The following is a 26477-nucleotide window of genomic DNA, read 5'->3' as shown; positions in this document are numbered from 1 at the left end:
CATAGAGAAGAGGTAGAGTTAATAAAGTAAATAGCAGCCTATTACAGTATAAGGCAGATTAGCACATTTAACTATTAACTGTAGTTAGACGAAGGAGAAACATTGCGAGATATTAGGTAGTCAGTGAAGAGCTGTCCTAGGTAAATCATTGTTCCATTTAGGACTGCCAGCTTATGGTATTTCTCCTAAAATTAGGGAATGAGTGGTCTGATTTTAGAGCGAATGGGAGTGTTCCAAAGCTGGGCCACCATAACCGGGAAGCTACTCAACCCGCTCCTCACCCCTGCTTTTTTTAGTTTGTATCTCAGTACTACCATGGCTGGAGGAGTTCGCCGACCTGGTCGGTCATGAGGAGGATTGTAAGACAATTTTCTCAGTGAGGTATAGTGGGGCAGCATGATTGAGACATTTCTGGGTTAATGCCACAGTTTTAAGCTGAATTTTATCATTAATGTAGAGCCATTTGTACTGTCTCCTCGTCTCCGAGATATGATCTCTCCTTGAAATACTCAGCGCAGTTCTAAGTGCATTATTTTGAAGGATTTGGAGTTTATTGACAATGCACTTACTTGCACCCAAGTATAGTGCATTGCAATAATCCAATTTTGACAGGATGTGGGCTCTGGCTAAGATGAGACCGCTCTCTTTGGAGAGAAAGGGTTTGCAGGCCCGAATCAGTTTACAGGTATGTGCTGTAGCAGAGGCCGTGGCATTGGCTTGTTTACTTAGGTTAAGAGCCGAGTCTAGGTAGAAGCGTAGTGTTTTTACCTCTTGCCACTTTAATGTTGTTCCTGTCAATGTTGAAAGAGGCGTACATGTTACTGAGTTTGAGGTTAGCTGAAGATCCTAGTATCAGTAGCTCTGTTTTGTCATCATTCAAGCAGAGGCCATGGGAGGCCATCCATGCCTGGATGATTAGATATATTTTATTCACTAGGGCCACGTCTATATCATAGTTTCCCATGAGAGGTATGAGTATCTGGGTGTCATCTGCATAATTAGTGTACGTGATGCCCAGATAATAGAGGTCGTCCAATAGAGGCTTCGTGAAAATGTTACATTGTTGGTGAAACACAGGAGCGTTGAGATACTCCGCATGTTATTGAGATAGGGTCTGCTGCTGCTGATGGGGAGAAGACTCTCATGGTCCTGTTATTTAGAAATGATTGGACCCATGCTATTGCGTCCTGGGAGAAATGAGCTGCAGAGGCAAGATGATTACATAGCACCTTGTGGTCCACCAGATCGAAGGCGGCCGACAGATCCAAGAGTAGTAGCAGTGCAGTTTTTCCTTTATCTTTGAGTTCATCAATCTGGGTCTTTAGATCAATCAGCGCCGTTTCAGTCCCATGTTGAGCTCTAAAGCCAGATAGACGAATCCCCAAGAGGTGATTAGTCTCTAGGTTTTCCTGGATCTGTAGGTATGCTACCTTGTCTAGTATCTTTAGAAAGAACAGGACAGTTGTAATCAGCCTGTAATTCATAGGGATAGTGGGGACCAGTGATAGTTTTTTTTAGGAGCAGTAGGACCCATGACTCCTTTAGGTTGCTAGGGACAGTGCCAGATGAGAAGGAGGCATTGATTAATTTTGAGATGAAAGGTGGCAAGTCTCTGTCTGCATCTTTTAATTATCTGCGCAGGGCAACAATCTCCTTAGCATCTTGAAGGTTTAAGGGAAGCCATAATGTTTTCTACCTCAAGGTTAGAAACTTTGGAGAATTTAAAGCAATGAGGAGGTTTAGTGGCGTGCACTTGGGTTTTATGGCGGGGGCCTATGTTAGGTAAATTGGCTCTTTTGTCCGCTATTTTATTTTGGAGAGTGGCAAACTTGTTAGTTAAGGCTTTCTGGATGTTAGTACACCAAAGTTTGTTCTTCAAACAGGTGTTGGTGGGGGTATGGGGGCCTCCATCTCTCTAAGGATAACAAGTTCCTTGGTACTGGAACTGGCTTTATTAATCCTATTGTTGTAGGACTTGCGTTTGGTGAGTAATATCTCTTTTTATATTTAGCTGAGATGTTCAGCAAGTTAGTTTTATTCTCCGCGGTGGGGAGGCGTGTCCATAGGACTTCCAATTTCCTTTTTTCCGCCTGCAGAGCTTTTAGTTGGGGAGTGAACCACAAATTCAGGTGCGCTCTAGGTTTACCTTTGCGCATTTTAAGTGGTGCGATGATGTCTAGAGCTTTAGTCATTGTGGAATTGTAGACCTCAACTAGAGTGTCTGGATCCTCGGTATCTGCCAACGGATTGAAGATGGGGATTGTATGTGGTAAAATGGTGTCCACAGTAATGTTCGGTTTGTTCCTTGTGAGGAGCGGAGGCACTGTTAGGTTTGACTGGAAGAGTAAAGTTCAGTAGGTGGTGATCTGTCCCGGATTGGAGTGTGATGGCTGTTATTGTGGTTTCACAGTTGAGATCAGCTACCCAATCAAACATTCTACCTTTATCATGGGTAGGCTGAGTAACTTTGTGTGAAGCCCAATTTTGTGAGGACATTGGACAATGCTAGTGCTTGCTGGTCATTCAGGTCGTTGAAACCTAGGTTAAAATCTCTTAGCATTAGAATTTTTTTTTGAGGAGACTTTAGTGTTGTCAGATAATATTGTCATAATATCTTCCTCAAAGGTGCAAATGTGCCGTGGTGGTCCATAGTTTAAGTCAACAGTTAAGATACGTGAGTTAGAAGTAGATGTTTTCACAGTGAGTAGGGCACAGGATGTGATAGATGGTGAAGAGGCTACTCTCATGTCTAGGTTGGACTTGGCTATGAGAGCAATGCTACCGCCTCTAGCGTCTGCTCTGTCTACTCTTATAATCGTGTAGGTGTCTGGTACTGCATGTTGGAGTGATGGGCCTGCTGCTGCATGTAGCCAGGACTCCATTATTGCTAGGAAGGCAAGGTTTTCAGCTGTGATCAGGTCAGCTATGTCAGTAGCATGCGCCACCATATATCTGGCATTGATTAAAGCCCCATTGATGGCTTGTGTGTTCTTATTCGTAAGGTTGGCACTAGGTTTACTCTGTTTTAGTCTCTTATTGGGGTTGTCTTTAGCTTTGGACCTGTGCTTGCTACGTGTATCTCTGTTTTTGTTAGTGGCATTGATTTTAGTGCTATAGTTATTCCTTATAGATAGTACATTATCTGTAACTATGGTATTGCTCAATGACTCATAGCGTTTAGGTATCTGCAACCAAGTCTGTTTCTGACTCTGGTAGGGCAATGTTTGTTAGGTACAGGTTTAGTGTAAAAGCGGTTAGACCCTTGGTTGGAGGTTAGCAAAGGGACAGGATCTCCACAACAAATGAATTTTGAGTTGGCAGACTTCTATCTAGATTCAACTTGGGTAAGAACTTAGTCGGCCTTAGTTTTTTATTTTTGTTAAAAAATTTTTATTGATTTTATTTCAACAAACACAAACCAAACTTGTAGTGCATATAATGACATTTTGAATATACATCACATTGTATGCGCCCACTGCTTCACCCATTCCCTCCCACCCTTCCGAGCCTACTCTCCCTCATGTTATACTTCTACATCTTGCAGTCGGGATTCCTTTACGATGGTTCCTGTTGGATCCCAGTCACACTTGACCCGTCCTGTGCGGGCCCAAATAGTTCAGCGATTAATTGTATCCAAGCTAACAAGGATTCAGTCCCCCCTCCCCCAGCACTGCCTGCTTCCTGCCATACCGCAGTCTGAGCCTCCGCCCATTTCTGTAGGCCTTTCCACCATGCCTCTATTCTTGGTCTATGGCATGCCTTCCATTCCATAGAAATTCTTCGAAGGGATTGTGTCCTCCGACGTATTCCTTATCTTTGATATATGTTTCCAGCTTGCTGGCCTCGGAAGTTTTTTCTGTAGAGGGCGCTGCGCGTCGACGTCCGCCGAGTCGATGTCCCTCGTCGGCCACCGTATCGGCGCCGACGTCACCATGCCCATAAATAGACACGCGCTGCGTCCGTTGCTCAGTTCCTTTTTTCCGTGCTTCGTGGGGCCTCGGGACGTCGTTGCTCAGTTCAGTCAGGTTTATCTAAATCTATTTCGAATATTCCTTATTGTTCTCAATGGCTTCATCAGAACAGACGACGCCGCGATCCGGCTTCAAGAAATGTCGAGACTGCGGTAAAAAAATGTCAATAACGGATCCACACAGGGTCTGTTTATGGTGCTTGAGGTCCGAGCACCATTGTTCAGAGTGTGAGGACTGCATGTCCATGACGGCGAAAGCCCTGAAGGAGCGAAAGGGGAAGCTCGAGAGGGGTAAGTCGGCCAAATCCTCCTCGAAGGTTTCGTCGGCTGAGTCGAGGCATTCGTCTCCACGCTGTCAAACACTCCCATTCTAGATCTCGAAGCAGCTCCCACCATTCGTCGAGATCTAGACACTCAAAAAAGAGACGTCGAAGGTCCCATTCCTCGTCGTCTTCAGTGTCCCCAGAAAGAGTTTCCTGTCCCACCAAACACAGTTCTCAAGCTGAGTGGGAGGAATTCAGAAAGAAAATGTTAAGCGTCTTCGAGAACGCGGCCTCGACCCCCCTCGAAGACAGCTGAGGGTGATGCCCCGGGTGAAAAACCCAAAAAATCAAAACGCCGCGAGTCGCAGCACCCGGCGAAACATTACACCCGAGAGCGCCATGAGCCATCGGGTAAGAAGGCACTGTCTTCGCTGTCGTCGAAGGTTCCTTCGACTCACGGGTCGGCGCCATCGACACCGTTGTCGAAGGGTTCCTCGACGCATCGGTCGATCGACTCGACGCCATCGTCGACGCCGATGAAAGAGGACCAAGGCTCCACAGCCAACGGTGTTTTCAAGGGCCTCCGACACGACGCCGAGACAGTCGCCGATGCCCTCGAGTAGGATCCCGATCCTCTCGAGTTCTTCGAGACCCCTTCCAGTTTTTTCGACGCCATTTTCGACGACTTCGACATTTTCTCGCCCAATGACGACGAGTTTGGCTCCTTCGGCCCTAGAGATGGGCTTTACTCCATTTCAGAGATCAGAATACCCTGGTCTTTCTTCAATTTATGAAGAAAGGGAAGACTCTGACCAAGAAACTTTTGGTTTACAGAAATCCACACTGCCTGCTGCAGAGGATTTCACCTCTGAAGAAAGAAGGCTGAAGGAACTACAGGAGTCACTTCATGAGACAAGTGAACTTGACACTTCCCCAGAAGTGGAATTTGTAAAGCCAGACCCAGGGGAACATGCCGAAACACCATATAGAACCCTGATGGCAAGAATAATTGAGTTTATGGGTTGGTCTGCGCCTTCACCTGTTTTCCAACAGGATGATCTAACGGATATATTGGACAAAGACCCACTGGAGGACCCGCTGGTCCCCTTCCATGCAGCCCTACAAAGAAAAATTGCATACAATTGGGAAACTCCCAAAGTTATCCCAGCAGTCAATAATAGACTGTCGACAAAGTATAGGGTAGCGGCTGCTGACCCTGAATAACTGTCAAAACACCCGACCACAGAGAGCCTGGTGGTTCAAGCGGCAACTTCATCCAGCAGTAGGACTGCTTACCCTACTGTCCCACAGGATAGAGATGACAAGAGGTACGACTCTATGGAAAAGAAAGTCTTCTCTGCCTGTAGTATGGCGTTGAAGTCCATCAACGCCACCTGTACGCTCGCCAGGTTCAGTCACACATTATGGGAGTGCGCTTAATCAGCGGCTGACTGCATACCTGATGAAGAGGAGAAGGAAGCCTTCCTTAACATCATTCAAGATGGCAAAGATGCCATGTGCGAATCACTTCAAACAGGCATCGATTCCGCTGACCGTATCAGCAGGGCCATGGTGGCAAGTACAACAATCCGCAGGCATGCGTGGTTGCGAAAGTCGGGCTTTGCCCCTGATGTACAGGCTAGACTTTTGAATATGCCCTTTGACGGCTCTTCATTATTTGGGGAAAAAGGCGGATGACAGTCTGGAAAAGTTAGACTTCTAAAGCAGCAGCAAAATCCTTAGGAGCTGCTATCCGCCAAACTCCTTTTCGCCCCTCGGGAACCTCTGGGAGAGGAAAGTCCTTTCGCTATTAATCCGCATTCGGAAAAGGCAGAGGACAGCCGGCTCAAAGAGGCCAAAGAAGTTCCACCCGAGGTGGACGGGTCAAAGGTACTAAGACCGCAGCAGCAGCAGGTGCTTCTTTACCCTCGGCATCTGCATCAGCCGCCCCCAAACCACTCTGAGGCCTTCGCACACAAGACACCTGTAGGGGGCAGGTTAACTCAACATCTGACGGAATGGCAGGCTATAATGTCAGATGCTTGGGCGTTGGAGACAGTTGCCCAAGGTTACTGCCTACCCTTTCTACACATCCCTCAGAGTCATCCACCGGGGAATAGCTCCCTAAAAGTTCCAGATCCGCTCCTCTTGCAGGAAATTATGGACCTGCTAGAGAAAGGTGCCATAGAACCGGTACCTGTAGCGGACAGGAACAAGGGCTGGTACTCCCCTCTACTTTCTCATACCAAAGAAGGACGGAGGACTGAGACCCATCCTGGACTTAAGAGAATTGAACAAGTTCCTCAGGAAGGACAAGTTCAAGATCGTAACTCTCTCTCAGATCCTTCAGGCCCTCCAGCTCCAGGACTGGCTGGTATCTCTGGACCTTCAGGATGCTTATTTCCATGTGCCGATCCATCTCGAGCACAGTAAATAGCGGAGGTTCGCAATTGGCAACTCTCATTATCAATTTCGAGTTCTGCCATTTGGGCTGACCTCCGCCCCGAGGGTCTTCACCAAGCTGATGTCGGTAGTGGCGGCGAGTCTAAGGAGGGAAGGGATCCACGTCTATCCCTACCTGGACGATTGGCTGGTCAGGGCCGTATCTTCGGAACAGGCCCAGACCCAGCTATATTATGTCTGCCTCTTCCTTCACAGACTGGGCTTCTCCCTCAATTTAAAGAAGTCACAGATGATACCATCTCAGAGACTCCAGTTCATTGGAGCGGTCCTGGACACTTCCCTGGGGAAAAGCCTCGCCACCAGAGGTGAGGGCTCAAGATATTCTACAGATGGTCACCAAGTTTCAAAATGCCCAGCGTCTCCCAGCCTTCGACTTTTTGAGGTTGCTAGGCCTCATGGCATCCTGCATCTTCCTTGTGCCAGAGGCTCGCCTGAGAATGAGATCTCTTCAGTGGGCACTGAGAAGTCAGTGGTCACAATTCTCAGGGAGAATGTCGGACCTCCTCCGGATTCCGGACAAGGTTGCCCACGACCTTCAATGGTGGGCCTATTCAGAGAACATCTTGAAAGGAGAACTGTTTTGGCAACCATGGCCGGAGATAACAGTAGTCACAGACGCCTCGCTCACAGGGTGGGGAGCCCATGCCAACGACTTGACCATCAGCAGTCGTTGGTCTCCATCGGAGTCCAGACTACATATCAACCTATTAGAGCTGGGAGCGATCAGACTAGCGCTGAAAGCTTTCCTGCCTTCAGTACAGGGGAGAAATGTCCTGATAATGACGGACAACACGGTGGCCATGCACTACCTCAACAAAAGAGGAGGCGTAGGATCACTGCCACTGTGCAGAGAGGCAATGCAGCTCTGGTTTTGGGCAATTCGGGAAGGAATCTCTCTATCGGCAGTATCCCTAGCCGGAGAGAAGAATTTGACAGCGGACGCTCTGAGCAGGCAGAGCAGTCTCCCACGAGTGGGAGCTAGCTCAGGAAGTCCTTCAAGAGATCTTCGCCCTTTGGGGAACCCCTCGGGTGGATCTGTTCGCCACAAGCACCAACAGGAAGTGCGATCTGTTCTGTTCAAGGGAATTCCCCCCGAGAGGAGCTCTAGGAGATGCGTTCGTAGTGGACTGGGAGTTCCCACTCCTTTACGCATTCCCACCAGTCCCTGTTATTCCTCAAATGATCAGGAGGTTGAGAAGATTCCGGAAAACCATGATCCTAATTGCCCCGGATTGGGGCAGGAGAACGTGGTACCCGGACCTTCTAGATATGTCCATCTGCCCTCCAATCCGTCTTCCACTCAAAGAGAATCTTCTCTCGCAGAAGGGAGGTCAGGTTCTCCATCCAGACACCAGAACCCTCAACCTTCACGCTTGGCTTCTGAAAGGTTGAGGTACAAGGATTGGGATCTCCCTGATGACGTCATGGAGGTGTTGCTTTCAGCCAGAAGACCAGAAACAAAGTCTTTATACCGCTGCCGTTGGAACAAGTTTTGCAGCTGGTGTAGGGAAGAGAATATCGACCCTTTTTCATGCGGTACACCAACAGTGTTATCGTTTCTACTCTACTTTGCAAACTCAGGCCTTCAAGTTTGCACTGTAAAAGGCTATCTCGCAGCGCTTTCTATCTTCAAGCGCACTGCGGAGGAACCATCGTATTTCAAAATGACTCTAGTGGTACAATTTCTCAAGGGTCTAACTAATGTTTACCCTCCAAAACCATTCCAGGTTCCATTATGGGACTTAAATTTAGTCTTAAACTTCTTAATGGGCACTCCATTCGAACCACTTCACTCTTGTGCATTGAGATTTCTCACACTTAAAACTGTCCTACTGGTAGCACTAACGTCTGCTAGGAGGGTGAGTGAGCTACAAGCTCTCTCCTGTAAACCCCCAAATACAATCATCCACAAGGACAAGGTTGTCCTTCAGGTGAAGCCTAATTTTCTCCCAAAGGTGGTTTCTGAATTCCATATTACTCAGGAAATTACCTTGCCTTCATTCTACCCTCCTCCCCATCCGGGGAAAGAGGAGGAAAGGCTACACAGGCTGGACCCTAGGCGAGCTCTCAGCTTTTACATCAGCAGAATGGCTAGGATCAGGCAAGCAGACCAACTGTTTGTAGGATACTCGGGTCACAAGTTGGGACTACCCATAACAAAACAAACCATCTCCAGGTGGATTAGCTTGGCCATCCTGGAATGTTATAGACTTGCAGGGAACGAGCCACCCCAAAATCTCAGGGCTCATTCAACCAGGGGTATCGCAGCCTCTTTCGCTCTCCAGAGAGGGGTACCGGTCCGGGACATATGTGCGGCTGCCACATGGTCGTCCGCACATACGTTCACAAAATTTTACAATCTGGATTCCTCCACTGCTCAAGAGACCAGATTTGGCAAGGCCGTATTACATTCGGTCCATCCCTAAGGGGATACCTAACACTATCACTCCCTCCTCCAATTACATACCACTGCTATGGGAGTCTATCAAAGATAAGGAATACGTCGGAGAACATAATCCCTTCGAAGAACAAGTTACTTCTTACCTGGTAACGTCTTGGTCGGATGTTCCTCCGACGTATTCCTTATCGCCCTTCCCATCCATCCCCGCAGTGATAACTTCCTTTGTGGTTGCAGCTTTCGCTCCTTCAAGGTTACTAACCTATTCAGGCATGTCTTTTCTTATACTATGAAACGAAACTGAGCAACGGGCGCAGCGTGTGTCTATTTATGGGCATGGTGACGTTGGCGGCGATGCGGTGGCCGTCGAGGGACATCGACTTGGCAGACGTCGACGCGCAGCGCCCTCTACAGAACAAATTTCCGAGGCCAGCAAGCTGGAAACGTATTATCAAAGATAAGGAATACATCGGAGGAACATCCCGTCGAAAGAACGTTACCAGGTAAGAAGTAACTTGTTCATCTATTGTAGTCTTGCATTTCTTGACACTTGCTTGTGATACCCTTGGGCTCGTTCCCACATCCCATAACTCATTGGGGCACCCACTTCCTCTTCCCAGTCCTGTCTCAGTTTTACCACTTCCTTCCCCACTTTAGACATCATCAACTCCTATATTCTAGATATCTCATGTCCCCCTTACAATATGTCATATATTGTATCTATGGTGGCATCCGGTTCAACTTCTAATATTACTTCGGACCATGTCTATTTGATTTGCCGCACTACTCTGATATGTGATATACTGCCCCGTGTGTAACCCTGTTTCCTCCACCAGCTCCTCAAAATCCCTTCTACTCCCCTCTTGCCACATATCGCCCATTGTTGCTATCACCACTGGTTCCCAGTGTTTCCTGATCATCAGTCTTAATTGCGTTTCTCTTCCCGCCAGCGTGACCAATGGCACTTGCGGGGAACACAGGGATGGTTTCCCCATTATCTGCCAGGCTATACGCCATACCTCCCACCCAACTTAGTCGCCCTTATAGTTATATACTGGCAGCCATGCTTAAGCGGAGGCAAGAAGGTTGTAGGTTAGATTGCAGGTATGGATTGGGCGGAGTTGGACATAGTTATATATGGAACGTCTGGGTATGTAGAATGTGCCTCTTTGGCCTTTTGGCCAGCAGCCAGAAGGGAGGACATTATGTTCAGCAATAAAAAAAAAATGGAGGCTTACATAATAAAGTTCCTGTGTCGCTATGCCTAAAGCGTTGGTACAGGAGTCTAGTCGGGCTAATTTCCAAGGGATTTTATGGAGAAGTATTGAGAGGGCCCTGGTCAAGCTTTTAGGTAGTGCAAATAAAGCTAATGTAGTGTTCTATGCATTCTAAGCAGTAGCAATAAAAGCGCACAGTACTGTCTTAAACATATAAGTCAGCAAGAAGCTAATACCTTTATGAAAAAGCATGGGCATGCTAAACAGTCGTAATATAAACACGCCATGTGGCCGTCAACATGTGTCAGAATGAAGCTAATACATTATATCATGGGCAGGAAGACGGTAGCAGTATGCTCACACAATGAGGCCGTACATGTACAGTTCAACATGAGGCTGTTATCATGGGCAAACTAGACAGTAGCGAAAACGCGTTCAGTGCCGCTGTGCGCTTGTAAGACAAGGTCTCACTAGGCAAGTAGGTGTAATGGGCACACTAGCGGTAGTACTGAGATACGCAAGATAGAATATTTTAGCATAAGAGTCATAACTTTGTGAGGCGGGTTGATATATCAGCCAAGCAAGGCTCACTCAGTAGCAGTGAAACAATGTAGCAAAGTCTGACACACAGTACAGTATTTAGCCATACGCGGCAAGGGCTCTCTAGGCAGATATAGCTGGCACATTCGGCTGTAAATCTGTGTTGAGCCTGATACAGTAGTTAAGGTCCGATTTATGGCCTTACACGTGGCACTGTGGGCATGCTAGGTCATGGCAAGGTAATGCAAGTGGTAAAGTAATAAAGCATACGGACACCAACTCACTGACACACGGCAGACGAGGGCGGCGGTGGCGGCGGCGGCGGTGGCGGCGGCGGCGGTGGCGGTGGCGGTGGTGGTGGTTGGGCAGGTTAAGAAGCTTAGAGAAGTAGCCCTAAAATGGAAGTTAGCAATAATCGTTCCTATCTTTAAGAATGGCACTACTGCTGATCCTAAGAACTATCGCCCTATTGCACTTTTGGATATAACAGGCAAGCTTTTTGCCTCGTTAGTCCTGGATAGGCTATCAAAATGTGTGACTTCATCTGGCCGCTGTGATGTATATCAATCTGAATGTGTGAAGGAGATGTGAACGAGCTTCGGTGTGTTTATATTGAACATTTTGAAAACTTGCATGATCAAAAACCACTCGAGGCTATATCTAGCATCAATTGACCAAGCCCGGGCATTTGACACTGTAGTGATCTTCTATGGACCACATTGAGCTCGGGATGCTATTGCAGGCGATTACGGTCCTATTCTCGAACACTTCGCCAAGGGGAAGATTGGACTTGGCTGGTTGCCTATCTAGACCAATTAAAACTGGAAAAGACCTTAAAGCAGGGGTGCCCATTGGTGCCAGCCTTGTTCAATTTATTAATCTCTGATATGGAAGAAACCCTAAGTGGGGCCTTGTTGTTTTCCACCCAGACTTTACGGCAGGGCGTTTGGTTGTCCACATTTGTCCTATATGTATTGACTTATTCATCCTGATTTTATTTCCCTCCTGGACACGCAACCGTTTGGTTCACATGAGTGATGGCTGATCTTCCTACTGCTTCCTCCTCTCACACCAGGACCTTTAACTGTTGTCTATTTCACTTAGGCTCTCCACCTTCCCCTCCTACTCACTGCACTCATTCTATTTAAAGATTCACATCTAGGTGGTTTGTGTTTTACATCACTGCATCCATATTGCATTTCATTCTGTTTAAATTCATTCTGAGGGTGCACCTTTTCGTCTGCAGCCACTTAGTTTCTTTTCCCGAGTGTGTTTCATTTCCCTAGTGTGACTTCCCTGCAACCCTACACCCCTTCTCCTCTCCTACTACGGGTCTCTTGCACTTCTCACTATCGGAATCGCTTCAGGCAGTCTCATTGCCCTGTTCGTCTTAAGCCTCCCCTCCTCCCTTTTATTCATGTATAGCTCTTGCATTACTGAAACCGTCAGACACGTACAATTATTATGTCATTTGTTGTAAACCGTTTGTATTCCTCTTGTTCTATATTGTACCTCCGTACACATAGCACTTGCCCATTCAAAATGTTCCAATGCCTATTAAGAATGTCAATTCTGTTTGCTTATCTATTCCCCCTCCCCCCCTCTATGCGTTGGAGCGCTTTGAAACTTTTGTTAAAGTGTATAGGCGCTTTATAAATGCCCAATAAATAAATAACCCAATTGCTTTACCAGCCACGTACTTACCTAGTAAGTATGTACTTACCTGGTGGGTGAATGCACGCTCCATTGGCCTGAAACTGGACAGGAGATTGGATGAGGGTCATCGCACCCCAGGCCTCTGAGTAATCTGTACAATACTTCTGGCTCCCCCATTTCTTGGCAAGTCTCATGTACCCTTCCCGGTATCAGGTAATATTATCCCCATATATATGGTCGCCGTACATAATATCGCTGGGAAAAGGTTGTGGCGATATTATATGGGTAACCATATATATGGGGATAGGGGGCAGCAGAAAAAAGGTTTGGGGATTGCGGGGGTGTCCCCCACATGTTCCATGCAATAATGTCCCCACAAAAAACAGCCATTTTTCGGCAACATTTTTGCATGGCGATATTTTTGAGGCGACATTATTACATGGAACCCCCTTCCCACCACATGATTCCCCTGCAACATAAGGAATTTACGGGGAGCGGGGGGGGGATGCAGTTCAATATATACGCAATCAGCTTTTTGGCCTTAATAGGATTATTCAATCCTCGGACATTCATGTAAGAAGCGTGAGCGCATCTCTTATTTGGAACACATTTGACCAGAGTCAATAATTCATCCCAGTATATTTCAGTAGCATAATCCACACCTGTGTCTAGTAAAATGTTGTCTGCCAAAACCTTTGAACTGTCCACAAACCATAACCCTGCACCCTCCCTCTGCCCTCACCATCCACCCCAACACAATAGTGTTTAGACCCCAACTACCCCATGTGAAATTTCAAGGTAGGTGGTACAAGCAGCAACCCTGCACGATAGTCCACCAGTTACCAGACATATGACAGGATACTGCACACTGAGCCTTTATAACAAACCAGCAAGGTGACTCTCAATTGCAAAATTGGAAACAGTCCCTCCACTGACTCCTGAGAGGCTTGCAGACAGGGGACAGCACTTTTTCTTCAGCGTTATTGATGCCTCAATGTAAGCCCTGGCCTCACTCAGAGATACAAATAAATGCGCTCTGCCACCATGCTCTATTTGGAGCTTTGACGGAAATAGGATGATGTATGGAATTTGACATTCTGCAGCATGGGGTCTGGCATGGATTCACATGCTCATGAATATTCCCCGTGGTCAGGCTCGGAAAATCCTCAGAGAAAAAAAAAACCTGTTTCACTTTGAACTGTCTTTCTCCTAACCACCAATCACTGGTCTCTGGGTCATACTGCCCCCAGTCAATGACTGCCCTCTACCTAAGCCCCTCCTCTGGCAGCCATCTTCATATTTTTACCGCACGTTCAAGTGTTGGAAGTCCTTGTGCTAACGCTCTCTAGCTTTTACTGCATTTTGCGATTTTTTTAATTATTATTTTTTAATAATAGTTTAGCTCTATTTTTTCGGTCAATCGAGCCTCAAGCTCCACCAATTAACCTTCTGGACAAAGGCTACCCATTTTTCGGATTCTTCAGCACCCCTCAAGGGCGAATTCTCGTCGAGTTTCTTCTTGGAGGATTCCAGAAGCTTCTTCAAGGCCTACACCGCGTGGACATGGCGGAGGAGAAGGACTTGGCGCCTCTCCAAGGTTTTCCCTGGCTGCAACCTACGAAATATCTTTTCGGGCGATGGACGTTCCCTGTACCTCTACTGCCCGCATTCGGACCTGACGCATGTGGGGGACGACTGCGTGGCTTGTTGGGAGATGGAGCCGCGCACGTGGACCGACCGCAAGTGCCTCAACGAGTGGCTGCAGGCCAAGGGCTCTGCTCTGGGTGATTCCCGGCAGCATGCCTCCCCTGCCCAGAAGAATAAAGCTGAGTGGTCTTCTAAGACCTATGAGGGCACCCCTCCCGCAGGGCCCCAACATAAGGCTAAGCACCGCAAGTCCACTGCCTCCGGGAGTGCTGTAGTAATGGGCACTTCGGTGGCCAGGGCGAGTTCAGCGTCTCCAGCACCTTTGACCATGAGCCAAAGCTCGGGATCTTCAAAGGAGAGGAAGTCGGACCATCCGGACAAGCTCTTGGAGAAGACCCATGCCGGCTCTGCAGAGAAGGCCAAGGGGGAGCAGGCCCGACCCTCCCCCTCAGGTGAAGGCCACGTACTCGGCAAAGACCGTGAAGGCCCAGGTGCATCAGCCAAAGGCCCACACTTCCATTGAAGTAGTGGCAGCTTCCCTTGCGAAAGCCGCGGTGGCGGATCCGCAAGGGACGGCCCGAAAGTGAGGATATCCCTGCCTGCCAGGAGGGGATCCTCTTTCCAGCCAATCAAAAAGACTCCGGAGAAGGTGATGCCCATCATTTCACTGAAAGTCTCCCTTGGTCGCAGAAGAGGGGGGGGTGAAACGGTAGCCCTCCAGAATACGGACATCTCGGAGGAGGAGGAGCTCACCAACCTCCCAGTCCTCCAGGGGGGGAAGATCTGTCGAGAGCAGACCCTGCGGGAGGGTGACGGCGAGGGGCAGCAGGGGGTGACGACGCGGCAGACCAGCCTAAGCTGCAAGCGCCCTCGTCCCCTTTCGGCACCACCCCAGCAGACACCTGGGGATATCTCGGTGGATATTCTTACAGCTCTGCATAACCTCAGGACAAGGGTGCCTCTCGTGCCAGAACCTTTGGAGGAACCACCATCCAAGAAAAGGAGAGTTTATTCCCCCCCTCCTCCACCCTCCCCCAGGGGAATCTCCTGTCTCTGCCTGCCAGATCCTCACCGCCCAACGAGATTGGCTTGTTCCACGCCAAGATCTCCAGGGCCTCTGAGCTGTTCCAGCTCGTCCCGGTGGAGAAGAAAGAGGGTTTCCTTTACCAGCGCCGGGAGGCGAAGAGGAAGACCGTGCTTTTTGATCCCGCTATTGGATGACATTTGGGACCAGGGATTGTCCCTCATGAAGAACCCTTCATGGGCTCCAGCGAAGAGGGATCGCTACGAGAAGAAATAGAGTGCTGGACTCTGCGCCTAAGTGCCTACGGGAGCTCCTCCTCGTCGGCAGTCTCTCTCCCACCCCCCCCCCCCCCCCCCCCCACCCCCTGGAAGGTGAGGGGGAAAAAGTTGGATGCCATGGGGCGAAGAGTGATCCCGTCGGCAGCGACGACCATCAAGGCCGCTAACGCCCTCGCAGCACGTTACGACAGGGAACTTTGGTTCAAGATGGCCCCCCTCCTGGACTTCACGATGACAAAAGGGCTGAGGCTTTGGAGATCCTACAGGATGGCGAGGTGGCTTCGGACCACGCCATTAGAGTGGCCACGGACATTCGCGACACGGGATTCCGCCAAATGGAATGTCTTTGTTGGCGTGGCTGGATGAGGGCCACTAATTTCCCCTAAGATGTCCAGTAGAAGGTGTTGGACATGCCCTTCGATGGGGACAATTTGTTTGGAAAAACTATGGATGAGTCTCGCCAGGCCATCAAAGCGGACACTGAGACGGCTCGTGCCTTGGGCATGCTTCAGCAACGATGGCCGGCCTTTGTGATTTCTGGAGGTAAATCCCAAAGTTCTTCTAAAGCATTTGGAGGAGGTGCTTCGTCTTACCGTTGCCCCCCACCGCTCATTGGACCAGGAGCCCTACAGGGGTCGCGCCAGGTCTGGAGGTGGATGTTGTCGCCAAGGCCCCCAAGGCGGCGCTGCAACATCAAAATAAGATTGAACTGGCCGTGGAGTCCGGCCCCCACCCGTGCTCGCCGGTGGGAGGCCGGCTGGCGAACTTAATCAGCGTGTGGAAGACTTTCTCCACCGACCATTGGGTGCTGGACGCTCTCGCCCACGGACACACCATAGAGTTCCAGCAGAAGTGTCCCCGGATGCCACCAGTGGCCCGTCAGGAAAAAACGTCCCTCTGCTGCTGGAGGTACGGGCCATGCTAAAAAAGGGGGCGATTGAGCTCATCCCAAAGAGGCTCCGGGGCGTACCCTTGTTACTTCCCCGTCAGAAAGAAGACTAGCGGTTGGAGGCCCATTCTGGACCTCCGCTATCTGAACCAGTTCATAAAGTCCCAAAGGTTCTGGATGGTGACTCTACAGCACGTGCTAGGATGGCTGGAAGAGGGGGATTTTCTATCGTCACTGGACTTGGAAGATGCCTATTTTCACATCCCCATACACAAGGGACACTGCACGTACCTACAGTTTGTGGTTTAAGGGCAACCTTACCAGTTCAAGACCCTTCCCTTCGGATTGAATTTGGTGCCACAAATGTTAAAGTGCCTGGCACCGGTGGCGGCTCAGCTGCGGCTGTGAGGGATCCACGTGTACCCTTACCTGGACGACTGGCTCATCCGGGCGAGCTCAAAGGACATCACCATTGACCACACGGCGAGGACTGTTCAACTCCTGACTGATCTGGGGTTCCTCGATCAACTATGCGGAAGCAGGGGCAACCAGATCCCCGGCGCTCTCCAGAGGCGCAGGACCTTTGGCACTGGGACATAGCGCTGGGGATGTTCCTCATACCGTGTCATCTGGCAGAAGAACACCGTTGCCGATTCTCTCAGCAGGGAGCTGCGCTCTTGCCACAAGTGGGAACTTCGGCAGGACCAAGTGAATCGCCTGTTCCGCAGATGGGAAAATCTCCAGACTGATCTGTTTGCAACAGCGCTGAACAGCAAGTGCCGGAGGTTCGCCAGCAGGTTTCCCCAGCAGGGGAGCATGGGGGACGCAGTCTCTTTCCCCTGGGATGGCCTGTTTCTGTATGCGTTTCCTCCGTTGCCGTTGCTTCTTCGACTAGTCAATCAACTCAGATGGTCCCGGTGCAGGATGATCCTCGTCGCACCGGCGGGGCTAAGACCGATATGGTACCCGATCCTCCTAGACATGTCAGCGTTCCCTCCAGTCAAGCTTCAGGCGGACACAGATCTTCTTGCCAGGGAAGGAGGTGCGATTCTGCACCATGACCCAGGATGTTTGAACCTGAAGGCCTGGCTCCTGCAGCACTAGATTTTAGGGGATACGATCTATCGGCAGATTGTAAAGAGGTGCTTGCCAAGGCCAGAGCTTCGTCTACTCTCAAATTCTACAGGCACAAGTGGAACAGGTTCACCGTTTGATGCCATACTCGGAGGATCGACCCCTTCCGAGTCACTGCTCTGGAGGTGCTTATGTATTTCTTGTCGTTGGCTAAGGCAGGACTGGCCCATGCTTCCATCAACGTTCATCTGGCGGCTATTTTCTGCTACACCAGATCTCCTGAACGATCATCCTAATGGTCTCATCGTTTGGTCAAGGAGTTTGTCAAAGGACTATTTTGCTTGTTCCCGCCGGTGAAGGCTATGGCCCCGGCGTGGGAGCTCAATGTGGTGCTTACTAGGCTCATGGGTCCTCTGTTCGAGCCTATGTATTCGGCGCCACTGAAAATGTTGTCGTGGAAAATAGCGTTTCTTGTGGCCATCACCTCCGCATGACGAGTGGGAGAGATCCAGGCCCTCTCCTGTAAACTGCCTTATTTTCACATTCCACGAGACTAGGGTGGTGCTACCTGTATTATTGCGGACGCCTTCGTTGCCGGCTGAGAGGACTTTGCATTCGCTGGATGTGGCTAGAGTGCTGAAGTTCTATGTGGACCGCACTAAGAGTTTTCGGAAGACGTTGCAACTTTTTGTGAAGTTTGGCCCAGTGAACCATGGGAAGGACCTCTCCAAGGCTTACATTTCCAGGTGGCTCTTCGGCTGCATCACCCATTGCCATCGGTTGGCAAACCGACTGTTGCCTGGCCGTCCGAGCCCATTCAACTAGAGCTATCGCTGCTACTACTTAGTTCCTGTCTGGTGTGCCCCTGCTGGACATCTGCAGGGCTGCTAAGTGGAGGTCGACTCACACCTTCACAAGCTTCTACTGCATCGACAGGGATTCCAGGGAGGGGGCCAGAGTCTGCCAAGCAGTGCTGCGCAACCTGTTCGCTTGAAGGTGAGCCTGGTGAGGAGGTAAGCTGCTTAATGTTGAGCCTTGCCTCCTCCCGTGGTTGTGCATGTGTGTACTGCTATGTATTCTTTATTCATGAGCATGTGAATCCACGCCAGACCCCATGCTGGAGAAGGAACAAGTTACTTACCTGTTGTTCTTCAGCATGGGTCTGGCATGGATTCACCTGCGAACCCTCCCAGCTACCCCTCTGCGGCTCTTTTCTTGGTCCTACTGCCACTTAACGTGCTACCAAATCTGAAGACGGCTGCCAGAGGACGGACTTGGGTAGAGGGCAGTCATGGTCTGGGGGCAGTATGACCAGAGACCCGTGATTGGTTGTTAGGAGAAAGACGGTTCAGAAGTGAAACTGATTTTTTTTTTTTTCTTTACCGAGGATTCCCAGCCTGACTGGGAATATTCATGAGCATGTGAATCCATGCCAAACCCATGCTGGAGAACAGTTGGAGGTAAGTAGCTTGTTCCTTCCATCAGTAAGTGCTTGATTGGGTCGCAGGATCTTGTCCTGCTTGGACACCCACAGAGAAGTCTGGATAGATGAAAATCTTGCTGGATTTCAATTGCAGCACTCCCCGCTCACTTGCCACATTGAGGACCTGCTACTGTAATTTAACAGTCTCGCCATGATTGTACAAGGTGGTGCGGCTGGCTTACGAGCAGAACAAGTGCCCGGTGAGCTCTTTCTACCCGAAATTGTGGCGAAAACTGCAGATCTCCAAGTAATTATTTTATTAGGCCTTACACAAATTGTTCCAATACGTACATTGTTATGCCGTGATCTGGACTCTAAATCTTCACACGTCAGTCAAACAGCCATCCGCTCCTTCTTGACCGCAGCTATATCCCCTCTATTGTTCCACTGTATCCTCCATGTCACTGATCCATGTCTCGGCCTGTGTTATGCGTCCACTTTCTCTATCCACTTTGGCCTGCAGTGAATTGATGTTGCCCACTGTGTCGAACTTGGAGTTCACTGAAGCAAAACCGCTTTTTATAGCTGCCATAAATGCATCTAGATGGGTAGAGGACACTGAACCGCTTTCTGGGGCACTATCTGACCTAGCCATCGCCATTGTATCTTTAGCCGGTGTCTTGGTATACAAATCCATGGGCCTTCGTTGCTTTCTGACTCCTCTCGTCCTAGTATAGGCAGGTTGTAATAGTGGCCTTGTCACGACACTGGAATTGCCCCGAACAGCAAATCCTGACTTTAAACTGCTTTCGATCACTTCCACTATCAATCCAGGTCGCACATATCTTCTAGAGCTCTGGAGCGAGTACCATGTGGCTTGTCAGGTGACACTCGGTGATGTTGCCCTCGTGCCTCTAGTGGTCCCACTCCAGGAGCTCACAAGGGAGATTATTGCCTCAACTCCTGCCCTGGTTAATTAGGACCAGTTGTTTTACTACAGCTGGAGCTCCTACGTGTCAGCCCACTCTCCAACCACAGCTCCACAAGCCCACTGCTCCTCCTCTCCTGCACCCTGTTTGGTGGGGGATGATGTTGGCTGTGGTGTGTGACCTAGTCCCCGCAGGCTTGCAGCCCCTCAGCACTGCATCGTCCCCGGCATGTGAACAGAATGCTGTTTTAAAAATCAATAGGCCTCTGGTGCTGCGAATACTATCCCTCGCCAGGCTGAGCAAATCCTCATCTTTATGCCCGCCAGCACTCCCTGATGTCGACGGACCTAGACTGCCTCTCTGCTCCGGTCTGCTGTATGGCCTGGCAGCTTTCACCTATAGCTCCTCTCGGGTTGACTGGGACGCAAGAGGCCCTGGAAATAATTTTCAAAGTGGCCCAATATTATGCATTTTCAGCAAACCCAAGCCTTTTCCTGTGAGAACATTTGGAAATATAATAGGTTCGCTCACAAGAGGCCCAGGGTGCAGAGTCCTATTGAGAAATCTCAATAGTTCCCTATAGGCCAGTCCACCCTTGGCTCCGCTTGAAATGCTGGCTCGTTCCACCACTCATCCTGACACAGGCAGGATTTAAGAAATCACTGAACAAGGCTCAGTTGCTGCTCTGCAGCGCCGCTCCACCTACCATTTCTTATTGTTGTGTAAAATATATGATAATACTGGAGTACTAGTTATTCGAACGTACGGGTAGCTGTTTCACGGTACTGGAAGAGACCATGTAGGCGATGAGGTATTGATGCCTTTCATAACCTCAAGATGCAGAATCATGGTACAGAAACCTAATCCGTGCAGCTGTTTTGCCATGCAAACCAGTCTATCTTCCCCTTTGATATGATATGATGGGTTATTTATAACACGCTTAATACCCAGAGGTTTCTAAGCGCGGACCCGGGGATCGAACCTGTGGTGTTCCGTGTCGTCTTGTTTCCAAGGTGAGCATGTTGCCACTGAGCTATCCTCCCGAGACAATCGATCTTCAAAAGGAACCTTGTGCATTAAGAGCCTCAATGGACTGAGATGGACAGTCTAACCTGCGGATTTGTTTTTCTTCATATTTGTGCTTTTTAATCTGACTCCTTAAGTAGAACCGGCAGGGCTGCATTCTAGGATTTCACATATTTTGCATGTGCTAGATAGAATATATCTTTGCCATGTATAATTGTTTGCTCTCCTGGAGATTGCAATCTTTTCATGACTACTCTTTGGTAAGCCGGTCAGAGAGCAAAGCAAGCGGCGTGCTCGTTCTGACATCTGTGCACAGCCAGCTGATGCAGGTTTGAATCCCGGCAGGGCCTTTCATCTTCCTCTGGTCCTCCTTTGTGCCCCTGAGAAGTGTCATAAACGCGGCACCACGCCTCATCAAGGGTCTGTGCAAATACGACCACATCACCCTGGCCTTTGTCGCCCTTCACTGGTTCCTACTGCACACACAAATCGCTTTCAAGTCTTGCTGCATCATCTGTAAGGCAGTCGCCTTCAAGTCACCCAGCTACCTTGCGTCTCCGGCGGACAGCGCACCACCAGAAGCCAGGACACGTGCATCCTTGAAATCCGCTGCTGCACAAAGTAAAGCACCAGAAAACACATATTCTCTGCCTATGCCGCAAGACTATGGAACCTCCTCCCCGCCAGCATCAGATTCGCTCCTACAATTAAGAAAATAACTGAAGACCCACCTCTTGAAGGAATCTCTCAGACTCAACACCTAGGCCATCGTATTGCCCCTCGCGCCACCTGACTCGCTAGACTCCACCCGCCCCACTCCTCCCCGCCACCAGGTACAGCTGTACCCCTCCTCTGTATCCCCCCTGCTGTATATCTGTTCTGTTACCTCTGAAACGTAGCCCGTTATGCATCTATATTGTTGTGTACCTCTGTGTGTTGCTTTTCAAAGCCAGGACTGCGCTCAATAAATACCATAATAATAAAATAAAGTTCTAAAATATTTTCTACGTTCACATTGAACACTTTAACGAATCCCCCCCCCAATTAAATGTTATTCATGGTTTTTATTTGTCTGCAAAACAGCAGCCGATGGGTTCCCATCCAATTAGTATTGTTGGTTTATTTCATACTGCAACCAAAAAGGTTTTTCCTGAGTAGCTTTTGGTAATGTGCTTTACTTCATTCAGCTTTTTCTTAGTGGTGTCACCTGTAGCATTGAGTTAAGGATTGTAGTGCTGGAAAGACTGCAAATTAGTTGAGCAGCTCACATCAAATTTCATAATCCTAGTACAGCTCATTTTATATCGACATGTATAATGAAATTTATTTCCTTTCCAGAAACAAATGGTTTCGTAGATAAACTTTTTGAAGGCCTTTATACAAAGGAGTACCTAACTCCCCTGGAGCCAATGAAACCTGAAATAAAGCCTATTGAACAGGAACATAAAGAAATCCAGCAAGAATTGCCAAAAAACGAACTGCAATTTGCACCGGCATCTGGTTTGGTATGTCCTATTTTTATAATTTACTTAGACTTTTTTAATGTGTTTGGAATAAAAGAAAAAATACACATAACATTGTGCATTTGTAGTTCTTACTATGCCACAGTAGATTCTTGCCTTGACAAATCATGAGCTTGCCATTCTACCTTATCCACACATGGGAACAATGAGGGATGGGGAGCCAACTCCACTGTAAGCTTCTAAATGTCCTTGCCCTGCTAGCAGCAGCAACGTATTAGTTTTTTTTTTTTTAAAGTGTCCTCTGTTGGGGCTTAGACAAGCCAACCTGTGCTTGAGTGTATGATTAGCGGTGTTCAGCATGGCAAAACAGCTAGACATTACTCTCGGTGGAAGCGCAAGGTACTATGGTCGTCTGTTACACAAACACTCAGTGAAGTCTATACAGTTTGTGCTAAAAATGACTCCTAATGTCAATTACTAGGAAATCTGTACTGCTGAGGTAAGTGCATAAAACATATAAGCACAGTTGGTTGCTACTGGTTTAAAAGGTGTCTCTCATTTATGTCCACAGTATGAAAAAACATGTTCCAAACGCTTCAAAAAAAGTAAACGAGCTTTTAAAAATCAAAGGTGATTAGTAAAAATGCCAATGGGGGGATTTGCCACTTTTTAAGGACACACTAAAACTAGATCATACACGATTTTTCAGTACTTTTAAGGAATTTGGATAGTTGTAGTTAATCAATAAAGTTCAACTGGACAGACTGCTGGCAGCTTGCAGATATAGTGACCAGCTATATGTAAATGCTGCAGAGGATTTAACATATGGCTTGGAAAGGTGAGTGAACCTCACCACTAGACATCCAAACCTAATTCTGAAGAATGTTGAGGCCCTAGAAAAACAGCTTGCCTAGGTGGAGTGAAGGCCCTGTTACAGTAGTTGGTTCATAGTTTATTTTGATTAAATAGAATAAAACTGTAAAGCACAAAACTCTTCATCCGAATTTTCATGGCATGTATCAGATGGCTAGCCAAAGCCTCGCACGTCAGGATCATGCACTTGTATAGAATAAAAACATCCCACATGGCATTGTCTAAAAGTACAGGATTTTAACCGAGGAATTGAAAAATGTTTGCGAGGTGCAATATACAATATGAACAAAATGGCATATGCATGTTGGGTTCAGTAGACTCATTACCACAAATTAAAACTATCTGCTAATGATTTTGTTCATCAGCCCGACTCTGGTCCTCCTTTGAATAACCGCCTGCTTGCGACTCCTCTGCTTTCTGTCTTAAATTCCATCTTATTGGAAGAAAATTGTATCCAGTGATTTCAGCGACAGAAATTTCAGAGGGATTTTTCAACGTACCCAAAACAATGAAAAAAATACACTGAAGTTTTAAAAAAATATATACGTGGGGGTAGGGTAAGGGAATAAAACGGGTGGGATAGGGTTTGGGGTCACGTTACACTCCTAGGGAAACGGGGCTTGAGGACCCCCAAATAGAAAAAAAAAAATTCCCGCTGTCTTGGATTCATTAAATGCCTTAATGTTTTTGAAAAAATCATATAGAACCGTAGAAAATGGCTCTGATGTGTCGGCAGCAAATTGTCGGCATCACTTATGTGCAATTTCAGTCTCTTGACTATCTTCACTTCTCTGGTAAGATTGTGACAATCTTTATGAAGCCACCAACGAACATACTGTACCCCTAACCACCATCCTTGAGCAGACTGCACCTATGAGACCCATCACTAACCTAACATGCGTCATTTCTAATTCTTTAGTGTCTGTTGGTGATGACTATGATTTTGGAAACGTTCATGCCTCTGCTGAAGTTGCGTCTCCCACACTTGTGGAAGTTTATAACACTGTAGTAGCTATTGCTAGGGCTAACTGTCTGCAAAAATGTGTTCCTCCATCAATGTTGATGATCCTATTATTTCTAATTGTTTCACTGTGCCTAAGAAGAGAAAGTTACACTGTGCCTAAGAAGAGAAAGAAAAAGAAGTCCAGATGAAAGAGCCCCCACCAACCCCTCATTTGCCTCTTGACATCACAATTTAAGGCAGAAGCAAAGAGGAAGGTCTTGAGGTGCTTCCGGAGATGGTTCTCCTCGTATCAGAGAGGCTGTTACGGTGGGAGGCCCCAGCCAAAGAAAGATCTACCACCAACTTGTTGCCTGGAGAAGCGACTGACCCTGAGGGAGTTGGAGGTGCAGGAGCGAAGAGCTCGAGTAGGAAGGTATTTACGAAGAGAGAGTTGGAGGTATTGAGGACTAAGGCCCCAGGCCTTTTGGACAATGCAGAGGGTCTTGAACTTAATCCTTGCAGCCATTGGGAGCTAATGCAGATATTTCGGTGCTGGAGAGATACAATCCCAGTCCTGTTCTGGATGAGTTGCAGAGGGCTTAAGAGTAGAAGCTGGCATATTTAGCAAGAGGCTGTTGCAGTAGTCCAGCCTAGAGAAAACCAGAGCTTTAGAGTTGGTGAGCTTTTGGGGGAAGGAGAGGAAAGGAAGAATACCTCCTGAGGAGGTGCAGTTGGTAGTTTGACCTCTTAGCAACGTCCGATGTGAGGAGAAAATGAATGTCTAGACGAAGATGACCCAGAGGTTCTTAGACTCACAGGTGGGCGCAGGAAAAATATATATTTACACAAGAGATGTTTGAAAATACTTGGATCATTAAACCAATACACATAGAATTACTTTAGATACTTTTCAAAGGACACTGCTTGGTTTGTAGTTGCTCGTGGTTACAATTGTTAGTAAACACTATCAGTTAAACGGCGCACTCACGCACAGACAAAGATATAGGGTAATTTGTATTTAGTTAGCAAAACCACGTCAGATAATGTCTTTGGGGATGGAAAAAAGTTGGTTAGTCAAACAGTAGCAGAGCTTAAGGTTTTAGAGACGTTCTGGAGCCAACTGACGCGTCAGTTCGGAGAAGTCTTAAAGTCTTACAAAGCAGGGAAATTGCAAAGGTTCCCTAGGATTCTTCTAGTGTCTAGATCAGAGGCTTGAAGAATAACACAACGTCAGACCCTGTTAAAGGACTTGCTTAAAGGAACAGAAGCTGGCAGCTTGGGTCAAAGTAGACTCCCTAGCAAGGTAAAACACAGAGTTCCAAAAGTCAGAGCAAATGAGAATGAATGAGTGGTAAAAGGTTCCGCTCATTCAGGATTGAAATCCAGAAGTCCAGCAAAAAATGCTGGGGGTCTCACTAGAAGTGGGGATGAAGCATAAAAATGATACAACTCCCCAACAGCGGCCACCAACAGACGAGCAATAATAACAAAATGTTATTAATGAGAACCTCCTATTGAGGTCCATGATGTGAATAGAGAGTGGCCGTCTGCTTTCCTTCCTAGCAACCATTTAAACATACCCTAACCACAGGGTAAACCTTGTGTCTTGGAATCCTAGTGGTTTTTCTAATAGCTTTGAAAAAGATGGTTTATTGTAATAAATTTAGCTGTGTTGCATTGCACAAAATGCGGCTAGCTCAGTAAAAATGTTTTACTTGATCGATGCACATTCTGTGAGTGTCTTTAAAAGCTAATCTGCGATGTCGGAAGGGAGGACTTTAATTGGTGCCAAAAGTGTATATTCTGATTATTTTGCCAGTACCTTCTAAGTCTATACTGGCAGGCATTGCCCCTTGGTATTCTGCATTTAATCATTGGCATTCATTATCACTTATACACATGTGATACTCCTGGCACATTGCCTAATCGCCCTTTGGTCAAAATTGTAAATTGTTTTATACTGCGACTACCATCAAATTTTGATAATGTGTGATTTTAATGCCAAAATGCCTTCTCACCTCAACACAAAGATATTACTGACTCTACTCTTTGCCAATCCTCCTATTATTCATAAGGCAATACTTGGGCAAGTTTATATGGGATATATGGCCTTTCCATGTTAAATGTTATTAATTTAGGAATATTACAAGAAAGAAGGGGGGACTTCAAGATGTATTAATACCTTTATGTCTAACTCATAACTGTAAGGAGGTCACTTTTGGGGCTTTTAAATCGTCAGTGGTGCCATTATTACCATCTTTGGCAGATAACCTATCTCTAGATAAGCTTATGTATTCCTTTAGGTCGGCTACAAATCAAGCTTTTGATTCCTTGGCCCCTCTCCGTCCAGTTAAACACAAACTGGCCGTACACAACCAATGGTTCACCCCAGAGGTCTTAC

General features: G+C 47.7%; 1 protein-coding gene across 4 annotated transcripts in view; it reads left to right on the top strand.

The window, feature by feature from the left end:
- The window catches only part of RBM27 (RNA binding motif protein 27), a 1859884-nt gene that overhangs the window by 202855 nt on the left and 1630552 nt on the right, over positions 1-26477 (top strand). For all 4 annotated transcript variants that reach the window (XM_069652445.1, XM_069652444.1, XM_069652443.1 and 1 more), the window contains one exon: positions 22136-22302. In XM_069652445.1, coding sequence (XP_069508546.1) covers positions 22207-22302 — 96 coding nt within the window. In that variant the 5' untranslated portion in view covers positions 22136-22206. The remainder of the gene's footprint in view (positions 1-22135; positions 22303-26477) is intronic.

Source organism: Ambystoma mexicanum, chromosome 3p (assembly GCF_040938575.1).
Source record: "Ambystoma mexicanum isolate Mex_15411 chromosome 3p, UKY_AmexF1_1, whole genome shotgun sequence".
NCBI classification, from domain to species: Eukaryota; Metazoa; Chordata; class Amphibia; order Caudata; family Ambystomatidae; genus Ambystoma; species Ambystoma mexicanum.
This window is presented reverse-complemented; position numbering and strand designations above follow the sequence as displayed.